The sequence below is a fragment of the Sabethes cyaneus genome, chromosome 3, assembly GCF_943734655.1.
Source record: "Sabethes cyaneus chromosome 3, idSabCyanKW18_F2, whole genome shotgun sequence".
Classification (NCBI taxonomy): domain Eukaryota; kingdom Metazoa; phylum Arthropoda; class Insecta; order Diptera; family Culicidae; genus Sabethes; species Sabethes cyaneus.
This window is the reverse complement of record NC_071355.1, coordinates 30,102,845-30,120,344: the sequence shown is the minus strand read 5'-3', so window position 1 is coordinate 30,120,344 and position 17,500 is coordinate 30,102,845. Positions and strand designations below refer to the sequence as shown.

The 17,500-nt window shown below is 41.0% G+C and overlaps 1 protein-coding gene across 1 annotated transcript in view; it reads left to right on the top strand.

Annotated features, from left to right (window-relative positions):
* The window catches only part of LOC128743191 (zinc finger protein 395-like), a 213,591-nt gene that overhangs the window by 101,098 nt on the left and 94,993 nt on the right, over nucleotides 1–17,500 (top strand). Inside the window, exon 2 of the mRNA XM_053839719.1 lies at nucleotides 10,569–10,747. Within this exon, the coding sequence (XP_053695694.1) occupies nucleotides 10,569–10,747 (179 nt within the window). The remainder of the gene's footprint in view (nucleotides 1–10,568; nucleotides 10,748–17,500) is intronic.

Here is a 17,500-nt window from a genome sequence, read left to right as displayed (position 1 = left end):
CCTAGACCCTAGAGGTTCAGCCGGGGCATACTTGCAACCGGGCAGCGAACCTACCACGGGCAAGCTTCTCTAACGAAAAACTATCGAAAATCATAAATCTTAATCAGCTCCAGAGGCTGGAAGCCGGCAGCCATTGCTGCGCAATGGTGTTTCATGTTTGACCCTTTAACCGAAGGAGCTGAGCGGCGACGGCGACGACGACGACGACGACGGTGGTAGTCGAGCGCGCTAATTTATGCGCTCTGTTGACCTACTTCGGGGTCTCTGCGCTAAAAAAGTGAGAGGAAACTCCGGAGCAGCCCCGTTGTTGTTGCCGTCCGTCGCGTTGGGGTGATATTGTTTGTATTAAAAAAAACCGACCGACCGACCGACTGACTAGCGCACACAGTAGGTACGGGGTACTTGCTAACCTACTTGAGCGTTCAACAGTTCAAATTGCGACATAACCTCAATCGAGCCTGCCTGCCTGCCTGCCTGCAATGCGCAGCCGGATATCATTCATGATGCAAGCTCCGTCGAGAGGGCGAGTGCAATTTGTCTCGATTTGACGGTCCCTCCGGTTCGCGGCAAGGTTGCCCGCCGAAATGCCTGCCGAGCACGGTTGCTTTCGGTTTCTATCGGCATACCCGGCCGGCTCATCAAAATGACGACGACGACGACGCAATGGAGTTTGGCTAAAACGGTTACGTTACGGCAGAGCGTCAATGACATTTCCCGTAAAAGGCAATTTCCTTGTGCGGTTGCGGCGTAGCATCGCGCAGCGCCGCAAAGTGCCAATTAGGGGTGCCCTTTTCGGAGACTCCGATCCGATCCGAGTGCGGGCTGATGTTTTCAAGGTTCCACCTCCGGTGGCGCCTCCATCTTCGTTGTCGTCGTCGTCGTGCAGGGAGGTCGTCAGATGATGAGTAATAAGCGGCGTAAAAAGTTGCACCGCAAATTCTCAGCATCATCAACAGCAACAACGTTGGGCCCCTGCAACAATAACAGCAACAACAACAACGAACGGTACAATTTATTAATTTGTTTTGCAATTTGCGCCGGCTGAAAAAGTGAACGAGCGAATGCTGCGCCGAACACATGCATTGCTGATATTTCATCAGTTCAGTCGTGATGAGCTCGGCGCAGAAAAGTGCAATACTTTCACGGTTGTTTTTCTTTTGCTTTTTTTTTTTTGTTTTGATGCAGCAACAACCAACGGCAACGGCCGGCGTGCGGCGTGATGACCCAGTTGCAGGGCTGCTTCGAATGAAAAGAATGCCATGCGATTTGGTACACTTCGAGAGATGATTATTCCTCGCTATTGGGTGTGTTTTCCATGGTGACGGGCAGAAGATCCAGTTCTATGTGTTGTTTTGAAATTCTACCTAGGACATTTGAAATTTAAATACTAAACTGACGATAGATATCTGAATAGGTAGTTATTGTTGTTACAAGTTTGATGACTTGGTGTAAAAATATATTGTTTCCAGATTGCTTTGATCAAGGCTGACTAAATCGACTGGTCAATTAGACGTCAAATAATTGGTTTGTGCTGAAGCGTCCTAGATTTTCATGAAATTTTATACATTTTATGCAATAAAACCTTCCTCACGTAGCTATTCATTCGGCCGTATCTGGAACACAACCCTTCTGTTTTTTTCTAGAACACTATTTCTGACAGTCCAAGTTTATGAAATGCAACGTTTCAAACTCAAAAAGTAGAATATTGAATAACCGAATTTCGAAAGACACTATCGCAAACGACAGAATCGTGAAACGTACCGTCTTAAACGAGAGAATTTTGGAAGACAGATTCTCAATCTTTTAGCGGTAATCTTTACAGTAGAATATCTAAATGTACAGACTTGAAAGACAGAATCTCAAAAGGCATTATTTCCAAAGGTAGAATATCAAAACTTATCGAAAGATATCGAGAAATTCCATATCTCAAGCAACCGAATGTTGGAATCCAGAGTTTTGAAAGACAAAATCGTTAAAGACCGAATCTCGAACAGTGCCATCTCAAACGGTAGAATTTTGAAAGATAGAATTTCGAAAGGCAGTTTTTCGAATGGCAGATTCTAAAGCCAGAATGACGGAAAACAATAAAGCCTTAAAAGGCAATAACACAAAGTAGAATCTCTTAAGGCAGAATGATCGAAACCGAGAAGTAGGATTTATAAAGAAAGAACCGTGAAAGACCAAATCTCTGGAAACATCGGCACAAACCATAGTACAGTGGTTGATATATGCAATAAAGGGGAAGAGCCAACTTTTGTAAACGCAATAAGGCAAGAAGTACTTGACTTAACACTATGCAGTCCAACGATGACTGATAAAATAAAAAAATTGGCATGTATCGAATGAAGAATCCTTGTCCGATCACAAGCAAATCATATTTGATTACGAAGTTAATCAGCAACTTAAAGAAATTATAAGAGATCCCAGGAAAACAAACTGGGATCAGTATAATTTGAAACTGAAGGTTTGAGTCAAGAACTTGAAAGGCTGCTCAAGGACATGTAAAGCACTTGAGGACAACTCAAAACAACTTTCAAACCTGATCCAACAAGCTTATCACGAAAGCTGTCCTGCAAAGGAACGCTCTACGAATAGAGATGTACCTTGGTAGAACAAAACTTTGGAGAAATTTAGAAAGAAAACTCGGAAACTATTTAACCGGGCAAAAAGAACACAACAGTGGGGGGAGTATAAACAAATTCTAACTGCCTATAATAGGGAAATACGAAGATCAAAGAGGATTCACTGGAGGCACACAAGTGAAAACATTGAAAATACTCCAGCAACTGCTAGATTGCAGAAAATCCTCGCTAAAGATCATTCCAATGGGTTAGGTACTTTGAAAAAAGAGGATGGCTCTTTTACTAACTCAACTAAGGAAACTTTAGAGTTAATGATGAGAACACATTTTCCCTGTTCAATCATTAATACATGCGGAGACCAAAGTGCACCGGCATTGAGAACTGTAAATCTTGAAACCAAGACAGACATTCACGAAAAGGCGAGTGAAATGAGTGGGTTAGATAGAAACAGGAATGATGCTTGTACTTTGACCAAAAAATTTTTTACAAGAAGTAAGGTCGAATGAGCGATTGACACTTTTGAACCCTACAAATCACCGGGTAGGGATGGAATTTTTCCTGTACTACTACAGAAAGGCAAGGCGTTTTTAACACCCATTCTAACAAACCTTTTTCAATCAAGCCTGATTCTAGGCCATATACCAGCAGTATGGCGACAAGTACGGGTCACGTTCATTCCGATGGCTAATAAGAAGGATAAGACATCACCAAAATCCTTCAGGCCGATAAGCTTATTATCTGTTATGTTAAAAACAATGGAAAAAATAATTGATGAGCATGTAAAGTCATCATATTTAGCCAAAGAACCTTTGAGCAAATATCAATTCGCATATCAAGAAGACAAATCTTCAATAACAGCAGTACAAACTGTTGTAAAAAAAAACTAGAAAAGTCTTTGGAAGTGAAAGAAATTTCACTAGGTGCCTTCCTTGACATAGAAGGCGCATTTGATAATTCATCTCATAATTCAATGATTACGGCTATGACGAAACGTGGTTTCGATATATCCATTATCGATTGGATTAGCGAAATGCTATCTATGATGATCTTCTTCAAAAGTTGACGGCGCTTGGCTTTGAAGTAATTGGTTTCGCAGATGATATAGTCATAATTGTTCGAGGAAAATTTGATTCTATTATCTCTGACCGAATGCAAATGGCTTTAAATTTGATTTCATCATGGTGTGATAGGCAGGGCGTCAGCATAAATGCCAATAAAACTACTATCATACCATTTACGAGAAGGAAAAAATTCACATTAAATAACATCAGACTGAAGGGAACACTTTCAAAACTTTCAGACACTGTCAAATATCTTGGAGTATTTCTTGACAGAAAACTCAATTGGAACACACATCTAGAGCAAGCAGTAAACAAAGCAGCAAATGCTCTATGGATATAAAAAAGAACTTTTGGTAAGCAAAGGGGACTGAAACCGAAGATGATCCATTGGATCTATTCGGCCATTGTCAGACCCAGGATTACCTATGCTTCGTTGGTCTGGTGGCTAAAAACGAAAGAGAAAACTACCCAAATAAAGCTGGAAAACTTCAAAGGCTAGCCACTCTCTCAATAACAGGTGCAATGAGAAGTACACCTTCGAAGGCATTGGATGCTTTACTCTATATACTTCCATTGCATCAGTTTATACAATTAGAAGCTGAAAAAAGTGCTCTGAGAATGAAAAGATCAATGAACCTTTTCGAAGGGGACTTAACAGGTCATCGTAGTATTCTTTAAACTATTAGTATTAATCCTCTTGTAACCAGTAATGAAGATTGGATGGAGAAAAAATACAACTTCAATCGAATATTTCGTGTATTTGAGCCTAGACGTGATTCCTGGTAAGATGGTGGTCCTGATCTGCGTCCAGGCTCGACAGTTTTCTATACAGATGGTTCAAAAATGGACAATCAAGTGGGAGCAGGAGTAACTGGCCCAGGAATAGACATGTCAATTTCTATGGGTAGATGGCCAACTGTATTCCAAGCTGAAATACAAGCAATTCTAGAATGTACGACTGTGTGCTTGCGCGCAGGAACTATAGACTTTCACATATATGCATCATGTCCGACAGCCAAGCAGCTCTAAACGCTCTAAAGTCGGCGACATGCACATCAAAACTTGTCTGGGAATGTATTCAATCACTCCAAAAACTGTCTTGTCGTAACCAAATCAACTTGTACTGGGTCCCAGGTGACTGTGGAATTGATGGAAATGAAAGAGCTGATGCGCTAGCAAGACTCGGATCATCTCATCAATTTGTAGGACTTGAGCCCATCTGTTGCTTAGTGTCAAAAGTTAATCATGGCTATACTATGATAAAAATGAAAAACATAACTTTTTTGTATCAGTAGTTAGACATTCTTTCTTCGGTACAGTTGTGGAAAATGTAAAAACAAGCAAATTTGCTAAAGAAATAAAATTTCTATCTCTACCGGTATAGAACATTAGAGCAGTTTCTCAGAAAGTTCTTTAAAAATAAATTTTTCATACTTAACTTTTGCAGGTTGCACTTCACAAGAACATATTGTTCTTGGCAATTAACGAAGTACTCAAAACACACGTTTTTGCAGAAGGTCGCAAATCTCTAGGATATTTACTTTTCAAGTTATGGCATATTTAATCTTTTTGTTTTTCTTAGCTGCACAATCCTTTGGGTTAAAACTAACGGGACAGGTGAATATATCAAATCAGTACTTCATCTTGAAGCTTATGTTAACTACCACAAACTTGCGCGGGTGCTACTTGTCCCCACCCACCCATATGAGAGTACGGCAAGCATAGCTTTTATATCGTTTTGAGTTCGCCGTAGTCTTAATACACGTGCACCTTTTTTGTGTTGTGTTCGAATCTCGGCTGGGAGGCTGTTAGAGTTAAAAGGATCGTTGCAACTGGCCCTGCAATTGTCCTGTACTCTAACAGCTGGCGGCGAAGTCTGTCCTATAAAAACTAGCTCCTAGGCTTTGCTTTGCTTTGCTTAGATAGAGACATGCTTTCTTCGGTAAAGTTGTAGAAAATGTAAAGGCAAACAACTTTACTAAAAAAAAAACTTTTCTATCCCTATGGGGTGCAGAGTAATAGAGCATTTTCTTAGAGTGTTCTTTAAATATTAGTTTTTCGTGCATAGCTTTTGTTGGTTGCATTGTACAAGAACACATTATTCTTGGTAATTATTCAAACATTCAAAATACATGTTTTTGCAGAAGGCCGTAAGTCTCTATGACCTTTCCTTACGAAGGGATCGCTTATTTAAGCTTTATTTTCCTTAACTTCACGAGCCAATAGGGCAGAATGGGGCAAGTGGAGACATGAAATCAGTGTTATGAGCTCCCTCACAGTTAGATCAAGTATTATAAACTTGTATAGGTGATCCTTGTCCTCACCCACACTTATTAGAGTACTAAAAGCAAAAGTTTTAATAGTTTTTTTTATTATTTCATTATTATTTTTTGTTCTAGACAGAGCCATGACTAAGTTTTGATCCACTAATCTGAGAGTGAGGGGGGTGTTCCTACGAACAACAGTTCCGAAGTCACTATATTGCTAAAATGAAAGCAAAAAACGTTAGGATAAAAGCTCCGTTTTTCAGCCTTTTGGACCACTGTGCATAGAATTCTGAAAAGCACAATCTCTTACAGTAGACTCTCGATAAGTAGATAAGGTATTTTATTTGATAAACAGTCGATAATAGACTTCCGATAAGTAGAAAGGTATTGTCTCCAAACCACCACCAGCTAGCAGATTTTTGGAAGGCAGAATCTAGAAAGAAAAAATACCATCTAAAAAGATAAAATCTTAAAAGGCACAATATTCAAAAGGCAGAATATATAAGTGACAGAATAAACCAAAGGCCAAAATTGCCAACAGGCAGAACAAGTCGGAAGACAGAATCTCAATTTTTTGTGGTAATCTTTATAATATAGGAGGAAAATGGCAGAGCAAATTATTGACATTAAAGGTGTGAATAGTATCCGTACTTCCTTAGAGTAGTACAAGGAGTGGAAGAAAAAAGTGTAAAATTAGATCATACCTAGTAGTATAATTGGGAAGAATCTCAAAAGGCAGAATTAGGGCAAACATAACCTCACAAAGTAGAGTAATCCTGGAATAATGTCTTAAAAGGAAGGCCTGTTAAAGCAGAATTCTGAAAGGAAGAATTTTAAAAGGCTTCATTTTAATCCTATCGAAAGACACCATCTCAAAAGGCACTACGTCAAGCGGCCGAATCTACGAAGGCCGATTTTTGAAGGGCAAAATCTTTGAACGCGTTCTGCCCTAAACGCAGAATCTTGAACGATAGCATTTCGAATGGCCGACAGAGTCGGCAAAACCAAAACCACGAAAGACAAGGGGCCTTTGAAATGAAGCAGAATAACTGAAAAGCAGAACCCCGACAGACCGAATCTCGGTAGGCAGAATCTCCAATTCCCAGAGTTTCGACAGACCGAATTTCAAAAGGCGTCAATTTCGAAGGCAGAATTTAGGAAAACCGGAATTTCGAATCGCATTATTTTGAAAAGCGACTGTCTCAAATGACCGAATCTTGGAAGGCCAAATTTTGAAAGACGGAATCTTGAAAAGTTTTAAAACTTTGAATGGTAGAATCTCAAAAGGCAGAATCCATTATTTATTTAAAACGGTAATCTTTACAGCATAGATGAAGGAAAGGGTAGCCCTAAGAGGGCTTAGGACAGGGTAAGGCGCGAAGTGACGAGAGGTTGAGTTCCGAAAGATGGAATTCAGGCAGGGTTCTCAAAAATTCAATCCCGAAATGTAGAGTCTTAAAAAGCAGATTAGAGAAGACTCTCGACAGCCTAGAGATCTAGAGAGTCTCGAAAGACAGAACCTTAAAAGGCATCCATTCCATAGGCAGCATTTCGAAAGACAAAAAGCAAACTCAAGCAATAGAATGTTGAAAAGTGGAATTTTGAAAGGTTAAATCTTCAAAGGCATAATCTCGAATGGCTGCATTTTGGAAGATAGAGTCTGCAAAGCCCGAATCGTGACAGAGACAGAGTCTCCACCCAAGCAACAATGTGAGTTTTATTGTACTTTTATGGCGGTTTTCATAACCAATTTTGGTCTTAAATGCCATCATAAGAGTGTAATAAAACCCAAATCGTTACTTGGGCAGTTACAGACAGTTTTGAAGGGCAGACACTCTAAACGGAGAATTTCAAGAGGGAAAATAACTGAAAAACGGAGTCACTTGAACTAAGGTAGACAGAATTTTGAAAGGCAGAGTCTCCATAACTCTGCATACAGATCGATTCTTAAAAGGCATTAATTCCAAAGGTAGAATCTTGATCCAAATTGGCCGAATCTTCGCAGGCGCAGTTTTGAGAGCAAAAATCTGGAAAGGCAGAACATCAAAAAGCAGAATCGCGAAAAATGAATTATGAAATTCGTCTAATCCCGAAAGGCTGAAAAGGGGCGGCAACAATTTGGAAGGTTATTCTTTCGAAAGACAGTATTTTTAAACCTAGAATCTCGATAGACACCTCTAAAATGTTAGAATATTAAAACGTAGAATATCGACAGTCAGCATTCTGAAAAACAGAAGCTTGAAAGGTGAAATTTCTTTAGAACTTTGACGAGCCAAATTTAGAAACGCACAATTTCAAAGGAAGCTCAAAGGAACAAAAAATGTTACAGTAAAACATAGAACTAATATAAAAATGACAAATAAATGGCATATACATACAATAAAACGAAAAGGAGGTATAAATAGTTAAAAAATGACAGAAAATTTATTCAAAAAATACACAAAGATGACACAAAATGATACAATGAATTAATACAACAATAACAGATAAAAAATCAAATTGACAGACAAAAACAATCCCAAAAACGGCACAAATTCAACACAAAAATGACACATAAATGACACAGTAATGGTATAAAAACGCAAAAATGGTACAAAAATAAGTTCACCCGATTTTTGGGTTAAAAAATTAAATGGCAATACGGATTTACTGAATGTCCAACACCGCTAAATAAACCACACCCCGTCTTTGAACTTTACACTCTGTAGTTCTTACGTGATTACAGCGTCCACGATGCCTCGCTTCCAGCTCTTCCGAACTTTTATCGTCGCAGTCGACCATAGTTGCCCTCTTTTAGTGGCTTATGGGATCGTTGGCAATCATTCCGCATTGCCTTATCAAGTTCCGTTGGTCCACCTTCCTTTATCGATTGCACCTTACGTTCCCAGATCCCACCCATGTGCGACGTTCCAGGAAAATTGAAATCAAATCCTAAGCGGTAGAGAGGCTGGCCATACTTTCAGCACACTGTTGGTTGGTTGGTTGATGGTCGCTGCCCTAATTATTCTGTTGAGTGCTCCCTGAAAACATGTAGTACTGTCGAAACAGTCATGGCTTGGCACCCCGAACTTGTTACGGAAACGATCATCCGACGAGACTCCGTCGTCAGACTGTACACTACTTCAAGGTAGTGCAGATAGAGCCTATTGACCAGCAATTCCGTTTCGATTTGCATGAATTTCAAAACTCATAATTCGTCACCAAGCATCGTAGAACAATTTCGACGTAGGACTACGTCTTATGGTAAAGTAGCGACAATATAAGATAAAAAAAACAGAGGAAATGAAATGTGACATTTCCATGTGTTGTCTCGTTGGGCGCTCCACCGGCAACAACCAGCTGGCTCTCCGATCGCAGCTGTATTTCCCATGATCGGCTGATCATGATCTCATCAAACATTCCGCTTTTCCTTCGAATCGTCATCTGAACTGCACTGAACAATGACGGACACAAACGTGTCCGTCAACTGCTCGATCCTGCAATTCCGTCTTTCTTTCCTCACCTCACTAACGTCAGGCGACTACATTCTAAAGCAGGCGGACCGCTGCACAAAGGAACAAACATCCGGCAGTCTGAGCAAAACAGTTTAGCCACGTCACCGCAATCGATTATGGCTGTTGGATAGGAAAAATCCCGTCCCAAGTTAATTACTGCAACCCCTTAATGAGCCGTCCTCACGCCAACAGCCGACAGGTGAGCTCACACGGGCAATTCATGCAGGCTAAGTTCAATCGACCCCGGTGGCCCTATTTGGGGCTGCATTTGCAGCCCATTTTCAAGAAATGATCTCCGCGATCTCTTTTTGTTGTTTCTCGCGAACGCGCGACAACCCGCTTATGGTGCTGCTATGGGGTTATGGCCTTACACGGCTCATTATGGGTATTAATTGCATTCTCTACTCACAGCACAGAGGAGATCCGGCTGAATGTCGGCCGTCGTCCGTCGTCGTTTAATTAAAAGATCAAAACGAACGTGTGTTGGTCCACGGCGGCACAGCCGCCGCTCTAAAACGCCCCGTACATATTGATTGACATAGGAGGCGGGGTAGGAAATCCTTAGCATGCGATGTTTGTCGTTTCTATGCGACGTTAATTGCTACATATTGGCTCGTGATGGAGGTGATTATGGTAGGACCTTCGCCGGTTGCCACCGGCTTTGAAACATTTCGAGTAAATGATTCTCATCACGGAACCTCGCGAACGAAACTTTTTGCCAAATATGGCCACGGCTTGGTGGGTGGTGGGTAGCAACTACCACAAGCTAAAAGAAATTTTTTGAACTCCGCGATGCACCGAAATTACATCACATTCCTTCGACCGTATAGACTATTTTTATGCATTTATTTTCGCACTCGCACTACGTCACCCGCGCCGTAAGAGCGGGTGCAACCGAGCAGCAATACGATTGCCGTTTTTATTGGGCCATCATCACCAATAGGTATACTAGCTGGGAGAAAAATCGGTGAACCACTTTTTCAGTCAGTCATTCATAAAATTGTTTCTGAACCATTTTGCGTTAGGCAATGCGGCAATAAGGAGACCGACGTACCGACAGACCGACAAATGACTCACAGCCTACTTATACACGGCCTGACGGCTCTAGTCGCGTTATCTGATTGCTAACTCTTTTCTTTTTTTCTCCGTTTTCACTATTTTCAGGCCCCCATCGAACTGACCAAACGATTGGACGAGGTTCGCCTGCTGGAATCACGCCGCTCGCCCCGTCTGGCGGATCAGGAAAAGGACACGGACTTTGCCCGGCTCGCTGACATGGCCGGCGACCGGCGGCGACAATCACACAGCATCGACGTGCCATTCTCACTCACGCAACAAAATGGGTACGTAACCGGTGTCAGTTTATCGGCTTCAAAGGGGGGTTTTCTGGTCAGGAAAAAAATGTCATTCGTCAAATTAATTGTAGGAACTTGAATATGGGGTTACATTTAAATATTAAAATTTACACTTCGGTTATTCCCGGTGACGGTTCTCAAAATTAACCAAAAGAACTCGTCAAAAATGACGAATCCAGCCGGGCCAGACGGCATTTATCTCTCCACGCAAAAACGCTGCCACCTTGCGCCGGCCGCTCAGCCGCGCCTCCTGTTTAGCATATGAACTAAAACCTCCCCGAAACCGACAATTACTCATCATTACTCGAAGCTGTCTGTCTAGACACCCAAAATACAGTGGACCCACCTTGCAAAAACCGACAACGACGGCGACGACGGAGCGCGTTTCCGCCCCAGTCGTCACCGTCGTCGTCGTCGTCGTCGTCGCATCGTCATCATCATCATCGTCGTCGTCGTCCGTCGGTCCTAATCAACAGTGGCTCATCTCTGCTCTGCTCTGTGCTGTGCTCTGCCTGTGGTGGGTGCGCGCACGAAATGCTGCGCTGCGCTGCGCTGGCCCCCCTCATCTTTTCCGCGCATCGCAAATTCACTCTCGCTCACTCGCTCATTCGCTCGCCCGGTCGTTCGTTCGGCACCCAAAAAAAATCGTTATCCCTGACCTTGGGTAACTGCAGTTTTTGCACACCCGCCCGGTTCGGGTGGTTGGTGGTTGATCGCACAGGAAACACAAACACACAAACAGGCGCACGGCGGCCCTCTCCGTGTGCAGCAGAGCAAAGTGCGAGGCAAGGACCGGTTTCGCAAAATGCTTGCGATCTATCCGGCACGGCCGGCATCTGCCAGCCAGCACTTGTACGTAGAATTTCGATGATGGATTCGATGGTTTAACGATGATGAGGTGCGGATGCAATGGAACTGAAAATGAATGATTATGCGAAATAAAACTGCGAGCTGTGTGCGAGTCTATGTGTGCGTGCGTCTGTTTATCGCGCTTAAAGGTACTGGTTGCTACGAAACGCATATGGCGACCGTCCGTCAAGTGGTTGTTGCCGATCGACAGGGCAAATTTGCACATTGAAACGTCTGTCAATCAGCTGACAGGCGGAAATGTGGTACGCAGCAGCGTGAATTTGGCAGGGTTGACAGAACTGACAGAATTGACAGCCATTGTTTGTGCGCTCCAGGAAAGAAATTACTTTACAGAACACTGTTTTTTTAGGCCCACATGAAATGCGTCAATTTGGGTCACCGTATAAAAGGGGATCGCCTTGATGGATGCGCCACTATTAACGTTTGCGAAATCAATTTGACCGCTCGCTCGCTACCCGGTACGTACAGGTGCTTTTTCGTCGTCGTCCATGAATAGAGAGGATACTTGCAACCGCTTCACAAGTTGCTTTTTTTTCTTGCTTCTTGCACAGGTTGCATTGGGTAAATATTTCGGCCGCGCGTGTATTGGGACGGTGCCAAAAATGCTTCTCGCTTCTCGCCGGGCCGGCCGTTTCGGCCGTCAGTCCTCGTTGTCTTTGAAGCAGATCAGTAAAGTGGTCCCAAGTGGCTCAATTTTGGCATGTTTCAACAAACACTTGTCCTATTTTAGAAGCGAAAATTAGCTCTAAGCTATTTTATTATGCCAAGATCCACTCACAACTAATGTATGACCTAGTTAAGCGAGACACATAAGCGCCTGGCATGCTCCTTGATGAAGTCGATGGTTCGTTCGGCGTCGCCATCAATCCACCTTAGCCTAACCCGGCCAGACAGAGCGAAACTTATCTGCAAAACTTCACCGAAGCTTTTTTTTCCGTCAAAATTGCACTTTTCCAAGAAGAAGATGATAGCACTTATAAGGATTTGCAGCCCCGGCAAAGCATTCACTTTTAATGTGTACTGCTGTTTTTACGATTTGCACTTCTTCTCCCGTTGTTCACTGTTCAATTCGTCAGAGTATCCCCGAAAAAAAAACCCTCACCTTCAGACGACCTTCCAACCAGTGGCAGTGTGTGCATTATTATTGGTCTCGCTCGATGTGACTCGGTTTCCATTTCGGGGGAATTTTGGCCACATACACCGCTCGGATCCATGCATCCATCCATCCATGTATACACTATACATTACGGGGGGGATTTTGCAAGTACGAAAAACCAACAAACAAAAAAAGCAACCAGCAAGTTTAACATTATGTACGGCAGCTTTTGTCTATATATGTAGGTACAACCCGCAGCAACAACCCGTTCGCCTCAACGCTGTCTCGGTTGAGGCATCGTCGTCAGTCCGCTGAGTCTGCACGGAATGCCAGACAAAACAGCTGAATCCAACCGAACCGCGTGGTGTGGACGGAACGTGGTGGTGGTGGTGGAACGAAGCTAGTTTTTCGATTCGATTGCAGCTCACAAGCCGAAATGTCCAATCGCAATTCGACAAGAAGAAGCGGGATCGAAACCGGAATGTGCTGCACCGCACAGCACGGTGCGGTGGTCTATTTCTGGACCACCGTCTGTCCGTCCGTCCACCGCCGGTCTACCGATCGTCGTCGTCCGGAGGCCAGTACAGATCGATTTTCGATTTTCGAAAAGGTCAACCCTGCCGGAAATACGAGAGACATTCTATTTATTTAACTACTTCATTGATCGGGAAGAAGCTGGAGATTAGCTTCGAGATCGGTTATTTCAAGGATAATATAGCAAATACCATAATGAGATTTTTACCAGATGCCTCATGAAAATAAAATAAACAATGTAAGGGTTCGTCAAACAGTTCAAAACTTTCACCTGGTTTGATTTTATGACTTTTTTTGCGATTGAACTGCATTTGCTTACATTCCATGCATTTTGATATCATTATCTAGTGGCAAAAATCAGAAAGAAAAAATAAATTCAAATTGGTTAAATATAGAAAGATAAGCCATCACCTAACATAATACAAAACATTCCATTCCTTGATGGTATTGCTTTGTTTACTAGCAGTGAACAATTTCGTCTGTTTTCGATAATCTTGTTAGTCACGATCGAAGCAAACTGCGACCGCTAGTGGACCCACCAAAAAGTCACGCATTAAGTTTTTCTTCGCCTTTTCATTGTGTATTATCAAACTATGGAAGTTTTCTGGAAGAAAATTATTAAAGTTGTGCAAGTTGGATTCGTCAGAAGGTAAAGCTTTGTATTGAAACAAGAACACAATACTTCTGTTCATTCTGAAGTGTTACAAAATTAGAGCGACTGATTGAACTGCAAATTAGATTGTTAGAAACATCTGAGTTTCTTGAAATAATCGCTAAGCACAGTTGACTTGGAAGGCCGTAGCCTGCAGTACCTATGGGCTATGGACCGTGTGTTGCAGCAAAACTTGGTAAGATGTTTCTTCCATAACTGTTTTATTCATGATGACTGTTAAGTAGATCTGCAGATTGGCGTGCCCAGTCTGGCACCTTGTCAATATAGAACAAAATAATCTCTGTAAACCAGAAGTCCGCGGTTTGCAATGTCCATTGCCAAGACTAGTTCCAAGTACAATTTCAACTTTGATTATAAATTCAATTTCAAGCACATTTTCAAGTTCGATTTCATGTCCAATTTTAAAAGTTGTCTAGTTCTACTTCTAGTCCGATTTAAAATCCCGTTTTAAGACCAACTAAAACCAAATTAGTTGTATGAATAATTCTCGTTGAAATGGGGCCACTACTAACACGAGGTTCTAAACTATTGGAAATTTTGTACTTGATTGGATGAAAATGGTGCATTAGGCCAGTGCAAATATTATATAAAGTTTTTGCCCTTCCGATGTTGGGCAACTGAAGGGGGGCGCGAAAAAAAAACAGAGTTTTTTTATTCGGGGAAAAAAATGCGTTTTAAGGATTTTTATTTACGCACTTATGTGAAGTTACCCCCTTTAGGAGAGGAGGGGTGCTAAAGAAATGACATTTCTATCTCTATCGAGTGCAGAGCTATAGAGCATTTTCTCTGGAAATTCTTTAAAAATAAGTTTTTCATACTTAGCGTATGTTGGTTGCATTTTACAAGAGTTTATGGTTCTAGGCGATTATTAAAAGACCCAAAACACATGTTTTTGCAGAAGGTTACAAATCTCTAGGACCTTTCTTTACAAAGTTATCACATATTTAAGCTTTATTTTACCTTAACTTCACAAGCCAAGAGCGATAACTTTGTAAGGAAAGCTCCTAGAGAGTTGCAATCTTCTGCAAAAACGTGTATTTTGAGTCCTTCAGTAATCTCCTAGAACCATACATTTCTGTAAAATGCAACCAACTTAAGCTAAATGTGAAAAACTATTTTTTACAGAATTTCCAAGGAAAATGCCCTATAGCTCTGCACTCGATAGAGATAGAAATGTCATTTCTTTAGCAAAGTTGTTTGGCTGTATATTTTCCATAACTTTGCCGAAGAAACCATGTGTCTATCTAATAATACAAAAAAATTGGACGTGTATCGAGCCTTTAGTGAACGCGAAACACATAAAACGTATGCTTGCCGTACTCTCATTTGGGTAGTTGGGGACAAGCGCAACCCTTACCAGTTTATAGTACTCGACTTAAGCTTTAAGATGAAGCACTGATTTAATAAATCCACTTGCTCCGTTCTACCCCATAGGCTCGTGAAACTACGGAAATTTAAATTTTTTTTTTGGCGGTTTTCTTGAATTTAGTCGCCATATTGGATTTTATCAAGAAATCGGCGCTTTCCCCATAAGCCCCCGAACCGATTTTCTTGTTAAGATCACCATTGCAAAGCTAAGAAAAAATGCTATGAAATGTATGTAAGAAATTAGACGTGCATTTGCATTAACTAATTGAAACATCTAATTATCAGAAGCTAGGTTCTTAATTAATTGGAAGAAAAAAGAAAAAGGCAAAAAAAACAGGAGATCGGACAAAAAAAGGAAGAGAACAGAAGCAAAATGAGAACAAAGAGAGAAAAACAATAAAAATTAAGAGAATAAATGAAAACGGAAGACGTGACAGAAAAGGAGGACATGCTAAGAGGAAGAACGGAACAGACGAAGATGAAAAAATAGGGAAAAGGACGAAACATTCAGAACAGGAGACTGAAAATGACAAAAAACGGGGAGAGAGAGAGGACAAACAAGGCAAAAAGAGAAAAGACGGTATAGAAAAATGAAAAACAGTACAGAAAAAGTCAGAACACAGGAGCGAAAAAGGGCAAAAACGAGACAAGAAAAGAAAATAGGAAAACATGATACAGGTAAAACCAAAAGAGAAGAAGAAATTCCACGGAGGAAACGAGGAAAACGGAAAATCAAACGGGATACTAAGGGAGAAAGATGGGACTTAAAGCAGTAAAATGGGGCAGAAAAAAACATAACAGAAAACAGTAATTTTACAAAGAATCAACGAATAAGGTAAACGGTAGAACGGGGATAAAAGAAATACTGGAAAGCAAAGGAAAAAAGGGAACCAAAATCAAAATAATCGTGACAGAAAAAAGGAAAAACGGAGCATCTAAAAGAGGAGAAACGGGACATATGAAGACGACAAATAAAAACGGAGTTAGAAAAAGATGAAAACTTGAAACGTCAAAAAAAAGGGAAGTAAAAAGACGGAAAACGGGGAAGGAAATAACAAACAAAACGAGTAGAAATAGACAAAACGACAGAAAATCGGGAAAACGAGACAAATAGAGGAAAGATGAGACAGAAAAAGAGAAAACGTAGCAGAAAGAGTGGAAAACGTGACAAGAAAAATGCATAAACGAGACAGGGAAAGAAAATTGGAAAACAGAAAAAGAAAAAGTTAGTAAAAAAGAAGTCTAAAAAAGAAAACCGCAAAGGGAAAAAAGGGAGCCAAAATTAGAATAAACGTGACAGAAAATGGAGGAAAATGGAGCATTTAAAAGGGAAAAAACGGAACAGGCGAAGACGAAAAATGAGAAAGGAGTTAGAAAAAGACGAAAACTGAAAACGAAAAAGAAAAAAGAGAAGTAAAATGACGGAAAATGGGAAAGAAAATAACAAAACAAACGAGTGGAGACTACAGCAAAAACAGACTGAAGACCGAAAATGAGTAATTCTCGCTGAAACGGGGCCACTACTGACACGAGGTCTTAATTGGTTGAAAATGGGTAAAAGTTGAGAATTACACTTTTGATACCTCGAAGCAGTGGACCCATTGTTCACCAAGGGGCCTAACAGTTTAAAAAAAAAGTTGAATTTTTAGCAAACCTTTAGATCATGTAATACTTGTCAATTTTCAATGAAACAGTGAAACAATTGACCGATTCTGTAAAGAAGAAGAACAGGGCTTTCAAGTGGAGTAAAAAAATTTTGGCGGCCATCTTGGATTTGGCCGCCATATCGGATTTTCTCAAAAAATCGCCATTTTCACCATGAGCCTCCCAACCGATTTTCATTTTAAGACCACCATTGGAAAGCTGAGAAAAAAATCTAGAAGAAATATGTATAAAATTAGGTATTCAATGGCATTAACTAAATAAAACAATCAATTCCAATCAATTTCATCAGATATTCCAACATATGAGAGTTGTAAACCTTGATACAGATAATTAACTGTTTTGTTTATTTAACACCACTACTCATCTAATTTGATAAATGTTTCTGATAGAATTTTTTCTCAGCTTTCCGATGGTGGTTTTAAAATGAAAATCGGTTGGGGGCATCACGATGAAAACGTCGGCTTTTGGATAAAATCCAATATGGCGACCAAATCCAAGATGGCCGCCAAAACAAATTTTACTCCATTTGAAAGCC